Source organism: Pholis gunnellus (genome assembly GCF_910591455.1).
Source record: "Pholis gunnellus genome assembly, chromosome: 21".
In the NCBI taxonomy this organism is placed as follows: domain Eukaryota; kingdom Metazoa; phylum Chordata; class Actinopteri; order Perciformes; family Pholidae; genus Pholis; species Pholis gunnellus.
The window spans coordinates 6,650,041-6,669,463 of NC_136548.1; the positions used below are offsets into that span (position 1 = coordinate 6,650,041).

The 19,423-nt window shown below is 43.7% G+C and overlaps 1 protein-coding gene across 1 annotated transcript in view; it reads left to right on the plus strand.

The window, feature by feature from the left end:
• The window catches only part of snx29 (sorting nexin 29), a 118,532-nt gene that overhangs the window by 56,042 nt on the left and 43,067 nt on the right, over window positions 1–19,423 (plus strand). Inside the window, exon 15 of the mRNA XM_079182051.1 lies at window positions 5,800–5,906. Coding sequence (XP_079038177.1) covers window positions 5,800–5,906 — 107 coding nt within the window. The remainder of the gene's footprint in view (window positions 1–5,799; window positions 5,907–19,423) is intronic.

Here is a 19,423-nt window from a genome sequence, read left to right on the forward strand (position 1 = left end):
GTGTGTGTGTGAGAAAACTCTTTTATGCATGTTTCCATTGATATGCATGGCGTTTAGTGGCTGGCCTCAACAACATGCTTGATTGGTGGCTTGGGACCGCCATAGCACAACAGCGCAGCACCCCGCCGACTTGAATTGAACGGCAATGAAAGATTGATAAGATGGGGGGAAAAAAAGAAATAAAAGGAGAAATGTGAGGAAGACGATGAGGAGGAGGATGAAGGGGTAAGGAGGGAGGAAGATTTCAAAGGTAAAGCAAAAAACAGGATGAATGAAGGTTGCATAAATGAGCAGAGGGTGTGCTGGAGTTTGAAAGAAAGATGCAACAAAGACGAGCGGGGGGAAAAAAATAAATAAAACCAAATCAATACTTCATAGAGGAGAGGAATCAACAGAAACAAGGACATGTTTTATGAGCGAAAGGAGATGAAAGACAGTTAAGGGGCACAAAAAAAAAAGAACAAAGGCACGGGAAGCAGGAGCTGGGAGGGATGGCGCGAAATCAGAAGAAGATAAGATACGCAAGACGAGATTCCGAAGAGCCCCAATTTCACAGTGGTGTGAGTGCCGCAAGGTGTTTGCGAGGAGCGCTCCGCTCGATTGCGCATTAAGTCCTATTGTGGAGGGAGCCCTGCGCATGTTTTATTCAGCAGGCTTGCTCCGGCTCGCCGAGCGTCTTTGGCCGCAACGTCTGTTTAGTTCTCCGGCCCTGCCGGCGTGTGCTCGGGGTCGCGGATTGCAGAGCCACGTCTCCTTTACTGCTAATGGACGGAGCAGCAGTCAGTCGGGTGTGTCGGCCCCCCCCCCCCCGTTCTCTGTTATCACCCGTCAAAAGCTTCCACTTCGGAGAGGACGCTCAAAGCTTTTTTTCTTGATTTCACAGGTTACAAGTCGCTACTAATGTGGGGATCTCTGTGTCTCTGCCTCGCTTCTGTTTTTTTTTTTTGCTTAAGAGGAACACAGTGTGGGCTGTATATGAACCCGCTGCTGTATACGGTAAATAGTAAACAGAGTTTGTTTATGTACGGCCTTTCTAGTGTTCCCGTCCAATCAAAGCGCGGGACGGATGACGGACACCGATCATCCGTCTGTCATGTCTTTGGTCTGTGATGAAACTGACTTGAATCTGTCTCTCTCCCACCCCGAGATCACAAGAGAGAGGAAATGCCTCCGCCGTCACAGTTCTGTGGTCAATCTTCCTCTTTAACCTCCTGACCTGCAGGCAGGAGTTAGTTTGCAACAACTTTCCCCTCAACGCTGTCAGATATGTGAGGAAGACTTTGCCTCAGACTGCAGTTTAATCTGCAGGCTGTGATTACCATCTGCTCTGCGGTTCAGAATCAGAATCGCTTTAATCCGCGAGTGAAGACAACAGAAATGTGGAGGATGCATGGAAAAATTCTAAAATTCAAACGATCGGACGCCGTTGTTGATGAACGCGACCTCTCTCTGAAACAGTAACGATTTGTTCTCCTCCTTCGACACAAGTGTTGGTATTTTCAGTGTTGGTGACCAGCTTTTTTGCCGCTTTCCTGCCTCTCTAAATGCTCCACCTGTCCGTCATTGGCGTGAGATCTTATATGGTCTGAGGGGAATCGGCTCAGTGCGAGCTGTGGACCATTATCTATGTATGATAGCCATCTTGCTGCTGCTGCTCTCTCGGCTCTGTGCTTCTGGGAGTCTGAGGCAAAAACCCAGGAAAACAAAAGGATGAAGGTCTCACGAATGGTGGGATGATTCCTATATATATACACATATATATATATATACATATATATATATATATATATGTATATATATATGTATATATATATATATATATATATATATATATGTATATATGTATATATATATATATATATACATATATATACATAGGCAACAACAGCATCACAATGAGTTTTTTATAAGATCCTCTTTACACGTCACAATTGTTCAGCGTAAGTCATCGTGCCGACAGCACATCATTGATGCTGTGTTGGTGTTTCTGCTCTCCCATGGATGGAAAGATATGAAAAGGCTTTTTATCTGTATGTGGTGATGATTTGTGCTCAGAGATATCTACCACTGCCTATAAATTTGCGTTTTAGTGCCCGTCTCTTAAAGGCCCCCCCCCTTCTTCTGATTGGTCAGCGTGTGTGGACGACACAGAGTTTAGCAGCAGAAGTCCTGGCTGCTCGTTTTGATATTTTCACAGTATTAAATAACACCTGGACCTGCTTATAATAAAAAAGACATACAAATCTCACTTATATCTACAATACGGGTCCTTTAAGTCTCAGTTCATCATGTGTACGTGTGAACATGTTTTTGTGACAGGAGATCATTTGTGTCCAGCAGGGGAACTTTATGAATATACTACATTTGCATATTCATAGATTAATTACTTTAGTGAAGAAGTAGCACAAAGTGTGTTTTATGTCTTAAAACATTTCTGGATGGCAGTTACAGTTGAGGATGACATCTGTCCAGATGTGACCGTTGAAGTGTGTGTCACATGCTATCGGTATACTGAATCAGACATCCTGAATTGATGTTTTTGTTGTACGGTGACATAATGTCTAGCCTCGCTTGAAATGGGAAAAGCATTGTTATGAATGACAAATAATAAGAAGTTGTTTGTCTAGGAAGTATGTGAACATGACACTAATATCTCAGCATAGAAGGTGTTGTGTATGTAAGCAAAAGTACGACTTTGCTCTCCTGGTTTCTGGATGGAACGATCTGAACACCGAGTCCTGTTCCTGGGAAATTCCTCTCGGTGTGGAGCTGCAGCCACTGGCCCGTGTGTGTCCCCGTCTCTCGGTGGACTTCCCCACTAAACTGGCTAATTATCTCACACACTGTGATCATTAGAGACGCTCCTCTGGAGAGGCACACACTCAGGTGGAACCCCAGGGGGATGCACACTTTTGGGAATGGGACAGTTCAGCACAAAACGCACACACACGCACACACAAACAGTTTCAGAATAACATCTGATATGCTTTCTGCAGCAGTTGGATTTGCAATATTGCTGGTATGTAGCACGACATTTGTGACGTTTACTACACACACACACACACACTTTACGAAAAAACCCCACAATCTCTTCCATGTGTATACTGTATATATACATTCAAGATCATAAAATAACAAAGCAAAAATGTAAACATATAAACGCTGGTCCTCCTCTCCAGGAAGATATTTTAATTCAAAATGTAAACGTACTCAATCAACACTTTTTCTCTTGCATAATACACAAGATAAGAACACACAGTCCCGATGGGGTTGTCCACTTGGCTTGTAGGCAACAATAACACTCTGAGAACTCCAAAGTTTCCAAAGCAGTGGAAGGACTGCAAGTAGATGAGTAGGATACCGTAAAGTACGGCTGTACCCTGGCAGCTCACACGCACAGCTGCTGTGTTGCTCAGTTAGTTTTGTTATTACAGACCAGCTGTCTGCGACATTTCCTAGAGTCAGGAACATCTGCGTTTGCCCCCTCGTCTCTCCACCTCTCTCTCGCTCTCTCCCTCGTTCGCCCACACACCCCGTATATGTTTCATTATTAAGTGCCTATCACTGTGACAGGTAACAGAAATACAACTTAAGGTGGGAAAAAAATGGCAAATTTGTACAGCAAGAGCAACCGTCAGCAATCCTGTGTGTGTGTGTGTGTGTGTGTGTGTGTGTGTGTGTGTGTGTGTGTGTGTGTGTGTGTGTGTGTGTGTGTGTGTGTGTGTGTGTGTGTGTGTGTGTGTGTGTGTGTGTGTGTGTGTGTGTGCGTGCGTTCAAGTGATTATTTGCCGCTTTTATGCCACTGTTCCCATTTCTTTTGTGTGTGTGTGTGTGTATTTTTTACAGTATGTATATATTTTCTTTGTGTGTGCGTGTACAATAGTTGTCTAGGGTATTGGGCTGCTGACTGAGGTTTACAGTACAGTGCTGTTGGTCGGCCAAAGATAAGCTTGGGGATTGCTGTGCTGCCGGGCCCTTTGCAGGAGCCATGATAAAGCGTGTGTGTGTGTTTGTGTGTGTGTGGGTGTGTGTGAGAGAGTTCATGGGTATATACAATCTTCTATACGTGTGTGAAGGATTGTGTGGGTGAAACTTTGTTGCTGTGCTAGTAATTGTAGTTTGTATGACTGAACTGTTGTTTTGGTTTGACGTCTGTATCGCTGTGTGTGTGTATTTCTATACATGTGTATCCGTGGTGTTGTTCTTTTGAGGGGTCTAAATTAATACTAAAACATGAAGTCGATAAGTTGATCACTCATTTTAAAACTAACTAATCATCTATTTTAACCAAATTTACTTAATCAAATAAAAATGCCAATTTTCATTTTTTTTTTCTTTTCATTTTCTCATACCATCATAAACAGTCTGCGCCTGAACCTCTTTTGAATCATTGTGGGTGCGCAGACTGATTCCAAGTTGATCACTTATTTGAGCCTAGGATATGGTTTGTGATGGCCTATTCCTGACTCTGTATGACTTCTTCATCATATTGTTCTCACCCTGGAGCGCTTAGCTAACCTCATAACCGCAAAATCCCCTGTTCTTTCAGTAGAGCACAAAACATAAAAAAAAAGAAAAATGCAAACATTGTCTGAGATATAATGTGCAATGAAAGGACTAAAAGTCTCACCAGGAAGGCCAATCTATTAGTCTGAGAAAGCACATATAGAGTGTGTGTATGTGTGTGTCCATTAGGCGGCCTTTATCCAACAGTGCTCTTATTCTTGTAACCGCGTCTGCTATTGATTCTCAGCAGCTGTTTCCTCTACGGTCCCGTCTATTTGGAACTACAATGAGCCGGCCTCCTCCATCAATACCTGCCTCACTCTGTCTAGACCTCCAGACACTTACAGGGGGTTCACATTCTTTCTAATCACAGTCCAACTGTATATATATCTTTTTTTAAACTCCTCCCCTAAGTGCCATTGTACCTCACTTTTATCTGAGTTCTGTGCAGCCTTTTGGACGTGCTGAATTTCTACCTCTGTACTTTTATTTCCCCACCGCCTCGCCGTCGCTCCCTCCTCCGTCTAAAGCCCGTGTGTTATGTTGTTAGCGGTGAACGGCGCTAATTGGCTTTCGCTGTGGTGAAGAAACAATCCGTCTCCCCCGACCGCCAAAAAGATACAGAGCCCCGGCTTCTGCTAAGTTGTGCCATTCTTTGCTGAGGGAACCCGATTACTTGGATGTTTATGGCCTCAGATGCGGCGCTTTAGGCTCCGCAGTGATGACTTCAGCTGGTTAGCGAGCTACGGTTGTGCACAGAAACAATAAGCTTTATCTGAACTGAGTGTCAGAGTAAATCAGGCGATGGTGAGAGTAGGGGAGTTTATCATTTTAAAAGAACAGCATGAAGTTTTCTCAGGAGGAAAAGTGTGTGTGTGTGTGTGTTTGCCGCAGCATTTTCGAATGTATATACAAGAATGTGTGCGTGCATGTGTTTGAGGATTTGTGTGCTTATGGGGGGTTTCTCTGTGGGTGTCTGTTTGTTTGACTCGTATCTACTTCAGCGTGTGACATTAATTAAATCAAATGGAAATGAGGGTAGCTCTTGCCTGGCTGATAATGTGTACATTGTATAGATCTGCTGCTCCCAGCTGCTGAAACAAAAGCGTCAAACAGCCGCAGGTGTCGCATCTCGCTGCAGAAGACGACACGATGCACATAATTGGCGTAAAACGTGCTGTTTCTAATTAGCTGTGACAAGAGTCGTTCCTCGCAGTGTGTGTGATATCGACGTGCCACGTATCTGTACCTCTGTGTAAACATAGCTGTTTTCTCTCTCTCTTTCTGCTGCAGGCATGTCAATGTTGCGGCCGATTGAAGACCAGGCTCCGGTCCCACAGAATAAGTTCATGGGTGACATCGAGGAGCTGGCCGCCAGCTATGAACGCAAACTCATAGAGGTGAGTGCCGCCTCTTTTAGTTCTCTGCCGCGTGTAAGCGATGATGCAGGTCAAAGGAAAGGCCACGGTTCTGTATTCCAGATGTTCATTCATCCCAGTGGATAACAACTCATCTTAAACTGGAGCGTTGTGAAACAATTTTAAAGAACTATTTGCAGCATTTAAAGGAACAGTTATACTCTTAGTCACTTTCTTGCTGAGAGTTAGATTAGAAGATTGATAGCTTAGCTTAGTTTAGCTTAGCACAAAGACTGGAAGCAGGGGGGGAGGGCTATCGGGAAGCCGGGCGAGTTCAGGTTGACGTTGACCAGGCTAAAATATATAATTCTGCACATATCTCACTGTAAAAAAAACACAAACACAAATTGTTGCTTTTACATTTCGGTTTGTGTCCGGCTTAAACAAACAAGATTCAACTTGTTAATTAAAAGTTCTAGTTGGTGGATTTATTTCTTTTTTGACTTTGGACAAAGCCAAGCTAGCTGTTTTCCCCCTTTTTCCAGCATTTATGCTAAGCTATGCTCACTGTCTGCTGGCCCGGAGCTTCATTTAGCATACAGACACAAGTGGCGTCAGTCCTGTTTCCCTAAAATGTGAAAAATATCTTAATGAAATTCAGTGCGACACCTCCGTATAGTTAATGTTCGTTAATGAACCAGGGTTAAAAACGTCATCAAAATGCAGACAACATAAACCTTGTTGCATCTTGTTCCAAAGAGGAAGTTGATTCTTCAGGTTCATCCTGTGCGCTTTAATGAAAAGGGTAAACATAATTTCTTTGCCATCTGCATATTTCATTTTTTGTATCATCTGCCTGCGCCAGAACCTCACATAACGTTAGCGTTGTTTGCTATAGATGCACAGTGCAATGCACTGCCTTTCTGTCTAAGTCCCAGCTGCTGCCACACAATCCTAAAAATAGTGTGTGTGTATGTATGTATATATATATATATATATACACAGTATATGTGGTAATGGTTTATTGATGTCACAGATCCACATGGAGCTTTGCATTGAGAAATACCTGAATTAGGACATTAAGCGTACAGGAAGAATGATAAAACAAGTTTTTTGGCCTTGTGAGAGCCGTGCAGAAGAGAAAATCTTCACAGAGATACTTAATCTAAATAAAGCAGAGAATTCTACTTTCTGCAGCCGCATTGATCTAAAACCCTCAACAGTGCCAAGAGCTATTCCCTGAGCAGGTTTTTCTCATAGATATGGATATTTCTATGCATGAGTCTAATAACTGGACATCAGGCATAATGATACCAACTGCGGGACCATGTCCAGTTTCCTGTTAGACTGACCAATGGGGGAAACCCTCCCTGCGAGAGTGACGGAGGAGAATAACGGCAACATCTGTCTTTTCTAATGGTTAGTGAGGTGTTAGAGGCGTCCGTATGAATAATTAATCCACGGTTTTATATTCCTTTAATAAGAAATAATTCCGCCTGTGTTTGGCCAAACTACCTTCTCACTTATTTATGCACATGTATATGTGGTACATATTTAATGGTGTTTACTTATTTATTTGTCCATTTGCTTGGCTGTCGGCCTCGATCGGGCTTTCGCAGCGAAGCCTGGAGGACCGGTGTGGGACACAATGGCACCTCAGCCTCTCTACTGGTCCCACGCCAGCCAGGCTTTGACGGCTTTGTTTGAATAAGCCTGTCATGCAGGACAAAAGCGCTTTTCCTTCATCCCTGGAGTGTAACAAAGTCGTTTAGCGGCTAATGACGTCAGCAAGTGTCTTAACCTCGGGGGAAGCGGAACGGGAAAGATACGCAGCAATCAGGAGATACAGGATGCTGTCTTTATTGACCGCCATCAATGTTTTCAACAACCTGCTTTGCCTTCATATATGTAGAGTGCTTGTCAGCGCGCGTATGTGTGCGTCCGTTCAGCGTCCGCTGCCGGTCCTGATGTGAGGATTCAGAAACTGTGCGATTTACTTGAGCAGCTGTCAGCAATGCTGATTCAGCTGTCTGGCTTCAGCGACTGAAACAAAATCTGACTCACCAGGTTATTGATTTTTTTGAAATGTCACATCGAGCCTTGTTGGGTAACTACGGGCCTGCCAGACACAAATAAATATTAGACAGGGCTCAGCCTTCATTAACCTGGGAAACACGCCCGTGTTCTGTGACCCAGTTGAGTTTTAATTGAATGATGCTAATGCATGGTATTGATTTTGACTTTGTTTATATTTGAGCCAAATCTCAAGGTGCTCCATGCTCTTTTCATCCTGCCTGCCAGTGGCTCTGGGTTGGGGCTAAGGGGGGGGTTTATTAAACAGAGTAGAAAGTTGAACCTCACGCCGTTAAACAGCTGTCCGAGAGGCCAGATGTTGGGCTTAATGTTTGCCGCTGTCGCCCCAAAGCAATGTCCTGTGATTTAACCAGCAGGGCCGACTTTGTGGAGTCTCCCAGTGTTTGTGTTTTGATCCCGCAGGTCTCCTCCTCCCGTCCAAAGACACACACACACAGTAGATCAGGTGATTTGTAAATTGGCCGTAGTGTTAATGTGAGTGTGTCCTTCCTCTCCTCACACCTCCTGTGATCCCAGTCTTTCTCACATTTTTATATCCTCCTGATTTCTGTTATTATTATGATTTTTTTAATTTATCAGCGCCTCCCTTAGTCTCGACTTGAGGAGGAAGCATTTATTTTTACCCTCTGATGACTCCAGAACCTTTTTTTTCCCTTCCTCCTGCCGCCTTCTTACTCGCTTCTTCGTGTCCATTGCTCCTCCACCTCTCTGCTGCAACAGTGAGAAAGCGATATGAGGTGCGTTCACGTACGCGTGCATTTACCAGATGTGCAAAGTCTGGTCCGGGTGAGTGGGGTTCCTCACACCGATCTGCATGGATGCCGGATTTCTAAGTGGGTTTAAAAAGCTATCGGAGTGGGAGGGCAATTCAACATATCCCAATAGACCGGTGCTTGTCTGAAATGAAAGGAAACACAATTGAAATGATGAAAATGAGTGAAAGACTGACTGATGCGGAGAGAGATAAAAACAAAGCGGGAAGAAAGTGAAACTGCAAGAACTCGAGGGGATAGAAGCACAAGCATTTTAATTTTCAGCTTTATTGCGTGGGGTTTTTCCTTGTCTATGAGTGATAAAAACAAATTACATAATGCAGTTAGTATGTCCACTGGGGTTTCTGAGAAACACCAAAACTGCATGCCATTGATCTGCGAGGCTCCGGTGATAAGGAAAAGGTGGGCAGGTAATGATGTAACACATCCTCTTATCAGTGTGCACAAGCTGTTGGTGAAGTTATAAGTTATACAGCACAGAAGCACCACTCTGGACTCATGGGCCTGAGAAGCATTCACGCTCACCAGCATGTGACTGTGCGCTTTTAATTACATTTTAAATCAATTATGAAACTAAAATGATAACGGCACGCATTTGGCATTTCGTTATTTAATTGCATGCCGTGCCCTTTGTTATAGAACGACGTCAGGGTGTTGTCAATATTGTTATTGTCAATATGTCAGTTTTGTACGTTTCCAAAATAGAGAAAGAAGCCACAGTCGCATAAGATGAAAATAATGAAGGAGGGAGTCCTGGAGAAAGAGGATTTCCCAGCTGCGTTTTTTTTGGATGAAACGGAGACGAAGGTAAAGCCTTACCTCTCCTCAGGCACGCGAGATTTTCCAACAAACCTGGAATTTTTCGACGCCACTTCAGGCTGTTGCGAGACGAGGCGTTCAGGGACTCCTCTCGAGTGAAGTCAGCAAGTATTTGTGTCTCGGAAAAACAGATTCAAGCCTTTTGAAGAACTTTTCAAGAACTAAACTGCTAGTTAAAAAACAAACAAAGGGGAGTTCAAGGAAAGGCTGGCAACAAAAAGGCGCTTATGCCTGACTGATGCAACTATGAATATGGAACTACATATACACTACAAACACCAGCTTTCACGGTGCATCCGCAGATGCATTTGAGATTTTCAGGTTTTTTTCAGAGGCTTTAATGGTTCTCAACATGGCGAAAGCTGAGCTCGCAGCTAACAGTGAAGCTAACAGTGCTAACAGCGCAAAAAGTGCAAACAACAGCAACAAGTTGTGTTGACAGAGGTAAGGGTGTTAGCCTGCGGGAAGCCTGAGGGTGGGCGTTGCGTAACAACACCATTGGTCGAGACGATGTTATCAGCGGTAAGCGCAGAGCTGAGCAGAGGCGACAAGCTAGCGCACAATTCACACACTGTGAATTGAATGCACCAACATGCACGTGAGGCTAGACTGGCTACATAAACAAAACACACAGATGCTGAAATGATAACACACAAAGCGAAAGTGACTTCATTCTCTGCTCAAGACACAATTACCCCAATGACACAGCAAGCAGTTGTTTGCTGCTATATTAATGCTCTGAATTGAGAATTTCGAACCTGTTAAAGATCCACAAAGTAGTTTGCATGACTTTTATCGGTCTCTGTCGATGGCAATCAAATGAATCCGGTCTAAGATGCAGGTTACTGTAGCACAGGGACATATTCAATGGGATGCTATCCAGCTAATTAGAGCACAGATCACACAGAACGGCTTGATGAGACAATACCACTGTGCAAACCTAACATTGTTATGTAATTTGTCCATTTAGGTTGAGAACAAAAATGCGATACGATGCTTGAATGTGTCAACCATAATACAGGCTGGTGTGCTTCTGAAAGGCGGATTATCTCAGCAGCTGCTGTAAAATAACCTTGTCAAACCTCTGCAGAGGCAGCGTGGTGTGATCGGTCATTGCTATGGAACAGTGTACTCTTACTACAGACGCCTGCGAGTCATTAAAAAGTGCCTTGAACATTTATGTTGTGGCTGGATCATCCGAACCCAAATGGTTCAGCAGACGTCTGTCCCACATCCAGTAAACAAACTACATTAATGTCTAACTACATTGGGAGTCTTGTGACTATGCAGTTACAATTACAGCCGATCTGTTTGGTTTTTTTTTGTTCCGGTTTCCCATGGTGTTCTTTTTCATTTTCTTTCAAATATCTGCTGTGTTGTATTGATAAGAAGAGGCAAAGCGCTTTTGGAGGATAGAGAGGAGATATGGGTCGAAACCTCCAGTGGGATCAGGGATTCTCCCTTTGATCCACAAGCTCATTAATTAACCATAAACAACATCAAGAACAAGAACAACAATTACAAGCCACCGACTCAGAGTCTCTCTGAATCTCCTCAGAGAAGAGACACAGTAAAAAAAAAACCCAAAAAACGGTAGCATATGAACAGAAATGTCTGTTTAATGCCTGTTGTGTTTGCTGTGTAATGCAAGTGAATGTGACCCTTGAAAAGACAAAAAAGCTGCATAATGCATGCGATTCTTCTCAGAACAGTGCAGAGTCTGCTTTGAAGTGTTCATACATGCTCTGAGTACAAAAGCCATTCTAAGGCTTACTAAATCCGCTTTTACTTGAATTATTGTTGATATGTAACGATGTTCAGATTGGTAAAATGACAACTGAGCAATAATGGTTTTAATGTTACATGATAATCATTTAATCATGTGGATGAATCATTAAAGGCCCACAGTGCAGTTTAATCATCTCACCAGTATTACAACGTAATGTCCCTGCCATGTAGCTTGAAGATGTGCATGTATGTTTAAGTTTATCTCGGCTACTTTTAGGATTGAGCTCAGTGGGCTAACGGCCGCTGGAGTCATGCATGTTGCTACGGAAAGCTCTGTAAAGCCTCGGTTATGTTTCTTTTATAATCCGTGCAGGTTTCTTTTCCCGTTCTCTCCGCCCGTCTGTAACCGCGTTGCTAGAAAACGTTGGATGCGCACGGAACCACGTGATGGGCCGCGTCTGATTGCGACGTCACTTTAGCCAGGCGGACACTCGCGTCCCTCGCGGATGCAGCGAGCGGATATTAGGATTTAGGTTTGAAAGTGTGTGCAAGTCCAACTTGTTGATTATCAGACTTGCCAGCCTTGTAATATGTTAGCCCCAAACCCTTTTAGTTACGGTTGCTCCACCTGTCACACGGGACATACACAGTTTACTGTAAAAACAGTGGCTGATTTAGCACTTGAAGCTCTTAGTCATTTTTAAAACAATTGGTCCTTGACCTCAGACGGAATTGGACTAAAACAGCCTATTTCTAGCCCACAGCTGTCAATTTTGTCACCTGCAATGGCAACTTTTGCAAGTTTATTTTGTCGTCGGTAGCTAGTTAGCTAGTCGAGCTAACGCTGCCCCTTGCCCTCTCTCCTGCTGACTCGTTGGGCTACGTACATACATACAAGATAACGTGCTAAAACATTGAGGCTCAAGCTGTGAGGTTGTAATGCTAAATAATGAAACTGTATTGTTTGTGCATTTCGACGTAGCACTTATTATTTATTTATTAATTTCATTCAAACATAGCTTTGTTTGGCTGCGTGGTTTACATATTGGTTCAGTTTGAATTTTCAAACTGTATTTTTTTTACTTCTAAAATTTGAAAATTGGGGCAACGTTGGCTGTGATTGCTGGAGTGTAAACGTCCCCAAATCAGACACAGAGCAGGACAGAACTGCTAACGTTAGCCTAAACCCTAATAGCATCCAGGACCAGCACAATTGGGGACAGTTGATGTGCCGCTGCTGGTTAGCCTGAGATGCTAACGGCTGCATCCTACGGTAGAGCAGATAAATACACAGTTTAAACATTCCTTACATGTTCGCTCTCTGGTTTTGGAAAGGCAAAACAAAGCTGGTGCTACAGCCCCATGCACACCGCCTGCAACCTGCAGAGATCCAAAGCTTGACAGACCAGCCATGCCTCGTTACGGTAGCTAACCTGTTTAACTCTGCAACATGTAAGCACAGATTCATGTAGCAATAAGTAAAACACACCATATGCCATTACCCAACATCCATTTAATCCACTACCGTCATACTGGCAAAGCCCTGTCAGTGTATATTTAAATTCAGGCGCTTGATAGTGAAAGTGACTACTTTTCGAATGGAAACCTAATCTAAATATGTTTAAATACTTCTGTCACCCGTACCGGGAGAACATGCTCTAAGAGAGGGCTTTAGCTTCGCTCAGTGTCGAAGCTGACAGACTGTACTTTAACATTGTCACCACTGCGTCGTTTCAAAGTAATAATACTGCACAACCCCAAAAAATGTGTGATCCAAGTGCTCCCGGAGCTCGCTGTGTGATGCAGCAGTGACAAAGAGCCGCGTCTGTACCACAGGCTAGATTTTGCCATTTCTTTTTCATAAACCATTTCTGTCTTTTCTATTGGTCCATCTGCCGCTCTCGTGTGCTCACACTTCTTAACTCATCTCTCTTTGTATCCTTTTTCCACCTCAGTTCATAGTGGAGAGCACAGCTTGTGATGTCTAAATTGGTCCTTTCTCACCCTCTTTTTCTTCCTCTTTTTTTTTTCCCCTCCGTCTCTCCGCCTTGTCTCTTCTCGGAGCAGCTGCGCTGAAGTGAGTCAGAAAACGCAGATAGAGAGACGAGCTGCATTCACAGTTTCGGCCGTATTCTGGTTGAGGTCTCACTCGGTTTAAAGATGTTTAAATGAACCTTTGATACCCTGCGGCCGGGTCTCCCTTCTGGAGCATGAGCGCTTAATAAGAACCACCTGCCATTAAGCTTTATGCATCATCACGGTACACGATAACCCATTCTGAGGATGTGAACGTGTAATTCTTTAAAGAAGAAATGCTTGATGTTGAATTGGAAAGGAGACGAGCGCCCACGGTTTCACCTGAAGTATTACATATAATATTTTCAAAGAAGTATTTATATCAGAAAGAATTAAATTGACTTTTGAACAGTATTTGGAGAAGCATGTGAACATTTTTTTATGTAATGATTTATCTATATATATTTAAGATTGAACTAATTAGAAATAATGCTAAATATGAAAAGATGATGTGTGACTATCAGTCAATCTTTTTAAAAGAAACCAGAAACAATGTCTGGAAAATGATTGTTTAAAAGAGACTTTTTCTCACCACAAGGGCAGTAAACAGATTTGACTTTGGACTTTGTTAGTGAAATATTGTGACGTGCTTATCGTGAAACGCTGGAACAGTGAAATAGATATGAAATAATATTAATGCAGGCAGAATGTGCGGCGTGCAGCCGAGGCTTTCTTAGCCTTTTTAATCAGGTCGGCTCAGCTCGGATGAAGATGGATGAAGGAGGGGATTGTGTGTGTGCGTGTGTGCGTGTGCGTGTGTGTGTGTGTGTGTGTGTGTGTGTGTGTGTGTGTGTGTGTGTGTGTGTGTGTGTGTCTCTCTGTGTCTACCTGTGTGTGTGTGTGTGTGTGTTTATGAGGGTGGGATAGAGTGTGTTTATGCGAGAGAGCGTGCGGTCAGCATCACTTGGGTGGCAGTTAGCTGTGATGACTCCAGCGGTGCCGACGGTTGCGTCATACTAAACCAGCCCTGCAGGCCGGACTTGAGTGTCTGATGGCAAACAGTACTTTGCCTCACACTGCTCTGCTGTGGTCCCGTTCCTCAGTCATATCAGGTACAAATGTATTTGCAACCATATACAAAAACATGAATGCTTCTCTTAAAAGTGTGACGCTGTTGCTGTGAGGGCTGAGTTTCTATCTATTTTCTGTTGGTCCTGAGGGACTGTTTAGTGTTTGTGCGGCAACAAAAGTAAACTTGGCTTCTTATTTGCTTTTTAAGAAGCATAGTTGTACTTTGCAGTGTTGCATGATTTAAATCAGGACAATTTGTCTTTGTTGCAAAGAGAATAACCAACATAGACGGTAATGTTTACCGTGGGGCATACGAGTGTAGTACTTCTGTTATTATTAATCATAACGGGGTCAGATCACTGCATTTCATTTCCTTTCGCCGTTAACTTCCAGCCCTCACTTAGTTATAGTTGTATACGGTGTAATTATTAACTGTACACATTATGGAAGTTCCATGGAAAATGAAATTTAGAAAGAGATAAGCCTTAAGCCATGAAAAAATATTGTCACGTTCTATCTTGTTCAGTCAAGTACATGTTTTACTTATTATATTGCATTTTTTTAAAGAACATGTATACCACTATGAAGTATATGTTTCTTGCTCGATCTTTTTTCATCAACATTTCCACATCCTTGCTATGGATCCAAAGACAGTGTGTCCTTTATTTCTACATAAGAAAAAAACTCATTTATGTCCAAGTACCTTGATTCCAGCAAAATAACCAATTCAAGTACCCTGTGCTTTTATGGCACGCCTCCGTTTCTTTTCACATTACCGCCACTTAACGTCATTCAGTGGATAAGCAGGCAGCAGCAATGTGTATCTTATACTATATGCGTTGTTGTAGGCGAGATACGAACAAGGATTCTGACAAATCGGGGACCCTCGAAACATTGCTCCACAGCACTATTAATGACATTTTACAGGATACCTTTAAACTTTCCATACAGCGCATACAAGTTCCTGACATTAATAGGTTACAGTTACGCTCTTTAATTAGAGACGATGTCATGGTTTACCACGAAATCGTCTCTAATTAAAGGACATTGTACTTCCTAACAATTTAACTGTTGAGTTACTAGCTGCATATACTCATTTTCTACCATTTCCAGCCGCTAAAAAAGAAAACCAGTCAGAGATTGGTCACCATGTTGCTGATTTGCTGCTTGTCTCAGCTCCACACACTCTCTGGTCACTTTCGGTCCTGATCTGTGATCGCAGGACGGCCTGCAGGAGCTCCAAGGCTCCGGATCGACTGCAGCCTTGAGCAGACAAACCGCCAGCGTGTGTGTGTCAGGCTTCTACTTTGCCGCCTTGTTGAGCTGTCGGGTTTATTGTGATGTTTCCTTTCATGGCTTTCACACCGAAAGCTTTTCAACTTGAAACTCCACTGGCTTGAAGGATATTGTAAGCCAGTCCATCACCTTCAAGAGGAACGGGTTTTTTTTTGTTCGGGCTGCGGGCGTCAAGAGAAGAGAGTTAGTGAAGGTAGAGACACGTGCCGCGTCCTCACGCACGCACACACCCACACATATCCCACGAGGCACTACTTGGAATTAATATCGTCTCCCTCGCCTGTGTTTTTGTTTGTCTTGTTATTGCCTGTCTTTGTTGTTTCCATCATTTGTGCTTTAACTAAACTCTAAACCGAACCCGTTCTGACGGTGCCCTTAAGCTTTTGAAGTCTCCATAACTGCCTTGTTCTGTACCAATCTCCCCCCCCCCCCCCCCCCCCCCCCCCCCCCTCGTATATTTAGTTTGGTTTGGTTTGATTTCTGCAGCCACTAATTAGCCCGTGTCCTGCAGATGTTTATTGGCTGATGCGAGCCTGAAGCCGGCCTTTCGGTGGCCCCGACCAGAGAAAGGTCAGCTAGAGAGCGTGACAATAGTGCAGCTGAGTAATGCCCATAGCATGTGAGGTCCGGGCATGAGTGTGAATGAAGCCCCCAAAACGTGGCTGTGCATCTTAATGACCCCGCGTTAATAACAGTAGAGAAGAAGAACTCCTTTAAACACATTGGCAACGCTGGCACACACAGCCGCCGCCTAACACAGACAAGAGAATTAGCACGCACGCTCTCAAATACCCTTTCACACAAGCCGACACACACATGTAGTACTATAGTGTACATTCTATAGTGTACATTCAGGCACACACACATATATGGCCGTAGAGTGACAAACTGATTAGCTCCCTCTCACTGAGAATTAATTGGGTTTCTTCACGCTTCAGATGAATTCCCTATTTTATAATGTCCTATTTGAGAGTCGTGGAGGCTAAATAATACGAGGTGATGAATGACGTTGAGTGTTTTAGGGATGTGACACGGGCCCGTTGGACCAGGCGCACAAGCTCCACTCAGAAGTGTGTGTGTCCGGGCGTGACGTCAAGGTCTCCCTTCAGGACACAAACGGGAACGTTAAGATGTCAGGTTTGGGGGATTCATTTTTGAGCTGGACTCTTGTTATGTTTTATGTTCTAAGATCACCGTCAGCTGTGTTTTATTGCTTGGCGGCCCTTTCTGATCCTGAGATTTCTAAAGTCTGTGTGGTGAAGAGAGATGAGGATATAGACTGAGCAGTTCAGTTTAATTAAACCTGACTCCCATTGTCTCAGGTTAGCAGAACTCGGATTGTTGACGTGTAATCCGCTGCAAGAGATTGAAGGCCTTTCAAAAGTCCCTGACTTGTTGCAACTCATTTCTATAACACTTTGGATGGATTACCGCCTATAGAGCTCAGGTTGCGTTTGCCTGCCTGAGGATAGGCACATCAGTATTCACTTAATAACGTCTGAACTGCAGTTAGGCAGTAATATGGAGAAACCAAGACAGACAGAGGGACACGTGAATCACAGCACAAACTTTCTCTCACTGAGAGACACAGGAGACTGAATTTACATATTGTATGATATAGAAAATGGTGGTTGTTGTTATTTGTGGTGTGCTTTTTATTTTGAGGGAGCGGTTGTGTACTATATCCGGTGCACAACATCGTATTGTGAGTGAAATGTAATTGTGTGTTTCATGTTATGTATTCTATATTCTCTCTCTCAGTCCTCTCGTGTTAATATCATTTTAACAGATTAATTTATGCAGTGAGGGCCTTATTACGAGCATATTAGGGCCACTTTAGGTAAATACAAAAAAATACGGAGCCAGGGGAGCGGATAATATTCACAGAAAGTCATTAAAGTTCCAAAATACCTTCAAAAACAAACTCTTTTGTGAATATAAAGTCATAGATATACGAGAAAGAACTCACAAATTCGTAAGATTATTAAATTCATATATTTCCGTAAATAAAATAGTGGAGTAAGACCGTTCTAATGAAAAGTAGCATTTTGTTTAATTTTCATTAAAAAGAAACCCCATCGCTGCACTTAGCCGGGTTGGATCGACCTCGTCACGCCACAGTTTCCACCGTTAAACACGAGCGTGAGCTGCAGAGGGCATCGTTTTATTTGACTCTCTGGGCCGGTGAGAGGCTGTGCGTCGGACATGTGGGCTGCACGGGGACACATATCGGTTATTATTCTGTCCCAGAGGCAGTCTGCTCCAGAGGCGGGGGACAACACATGTTCTTGCTTTCTGTGTTTCTAGAAATGGGGTTGTCATGGCAACTGGAGGCTTGAAACTATTTCAATAGCACTGCCAAAAACTGAATTCAGCGAATTGTTTAAAAAAAAAAAGAAAAAAGAAAATTTGAAACATTGATTGAAATGTGTTCTCCTGAAATGTCCCAGCTGCTGCCTCAGACTGTAGATTGGACCGTAGTAGGCTTGATGTGTGCAGCTGCAGTCTGGCTCCTGGACGGGTTCACATTCTTCTGTCTGACGAAAACATGAATATGCCGATATATTCATTTACAACACTTTCGGTTGCTGTATTGATGCGAAAGATTTCCCGCGAGGAAAAGGGAGACACAACGAGGGAACTGTTTTTTTTTTTGCCCGGGAGCCGTCACCTCCTGAAGTCACTGCTCTCGACCAAGTGATAGTTATTAAGACAGACTTTAAAACATGTGAACCTGTCCTCAAACCAGGTGAATACACTGTAGCCAGGAGTAAAATAAGTACAAACACTAAACTGTCTCGTTTTTAGATCCTTGCTGCTTTCAATGCAGCCTTTGTGTGAAAGGAGCCATGCTGCTTAATCTGTTCTGATGCGGGACTTTTTTTCAATGTTGTTTTGTCATAACATGAAATCTTGGGTGTGAAACTGGCATCGAAGCCGAAATCTACTTTTGACACTATTTTGTGAAGCATTCGGGTTGTTTTCTAAATGAAGTTTATTACGATCGTCATCGCTGTTGCTGTTGTTCTTGCATAAGGAGCCTCTCCTCCGCCTTCGCGGCAGTGTGTGGGCTCTTAAACGGGATGTGAATAAGTGAGCGTACGAAGGCCGGTGGGTTGGAGCGGCGGCGGCGGCGGCGGCGGCGGCGGCGGCGGCCTCGGCTCACCTGTCAGCCGGAGACGGCGCTCTGCTGAAGCGGCTGTGACAGCAGGTGTCCTCCATACAGCACAGCTGTCAGTCTGCTGACAGAGACCTGTCCACACTGTCCAGCCTGGTTAGGCAGACAGGTCGGGGGGGGGGAGAACACACACACACACACACACACACACACACACACACACACACACACACACACACACACACACACACACACACACACACACACACACACACACACACACACAGAGAGAGAATAGCTCGGCCATATTTCCACATACACACATGGACGTGAATAACACCACGTCAAGGTTAGTTAGAGCTGATGAGAATTGATTAACAGGCTGGCAGGAGTCTGACTGATTAGGGTATGAACTGGTTTCAGCCCCCCCCCCCCCCTTACTCTCTGTCTGTTTCTCCCTCCCTCCCTCCCTGTCTGGTTTCCCAGAATCTGCCCTTCTGCCAGCATTCATTACGTCATTTCATTCATCACCTGGAGTGCTTCAGCCTTTTGTGTGTTACAGTAAACCAGAAGTAAGAATTGTATATTTGAATGTTCTTAGGCTATCCATAATGTGTTTACATGCTGCTCTGTTGTCCACTTTT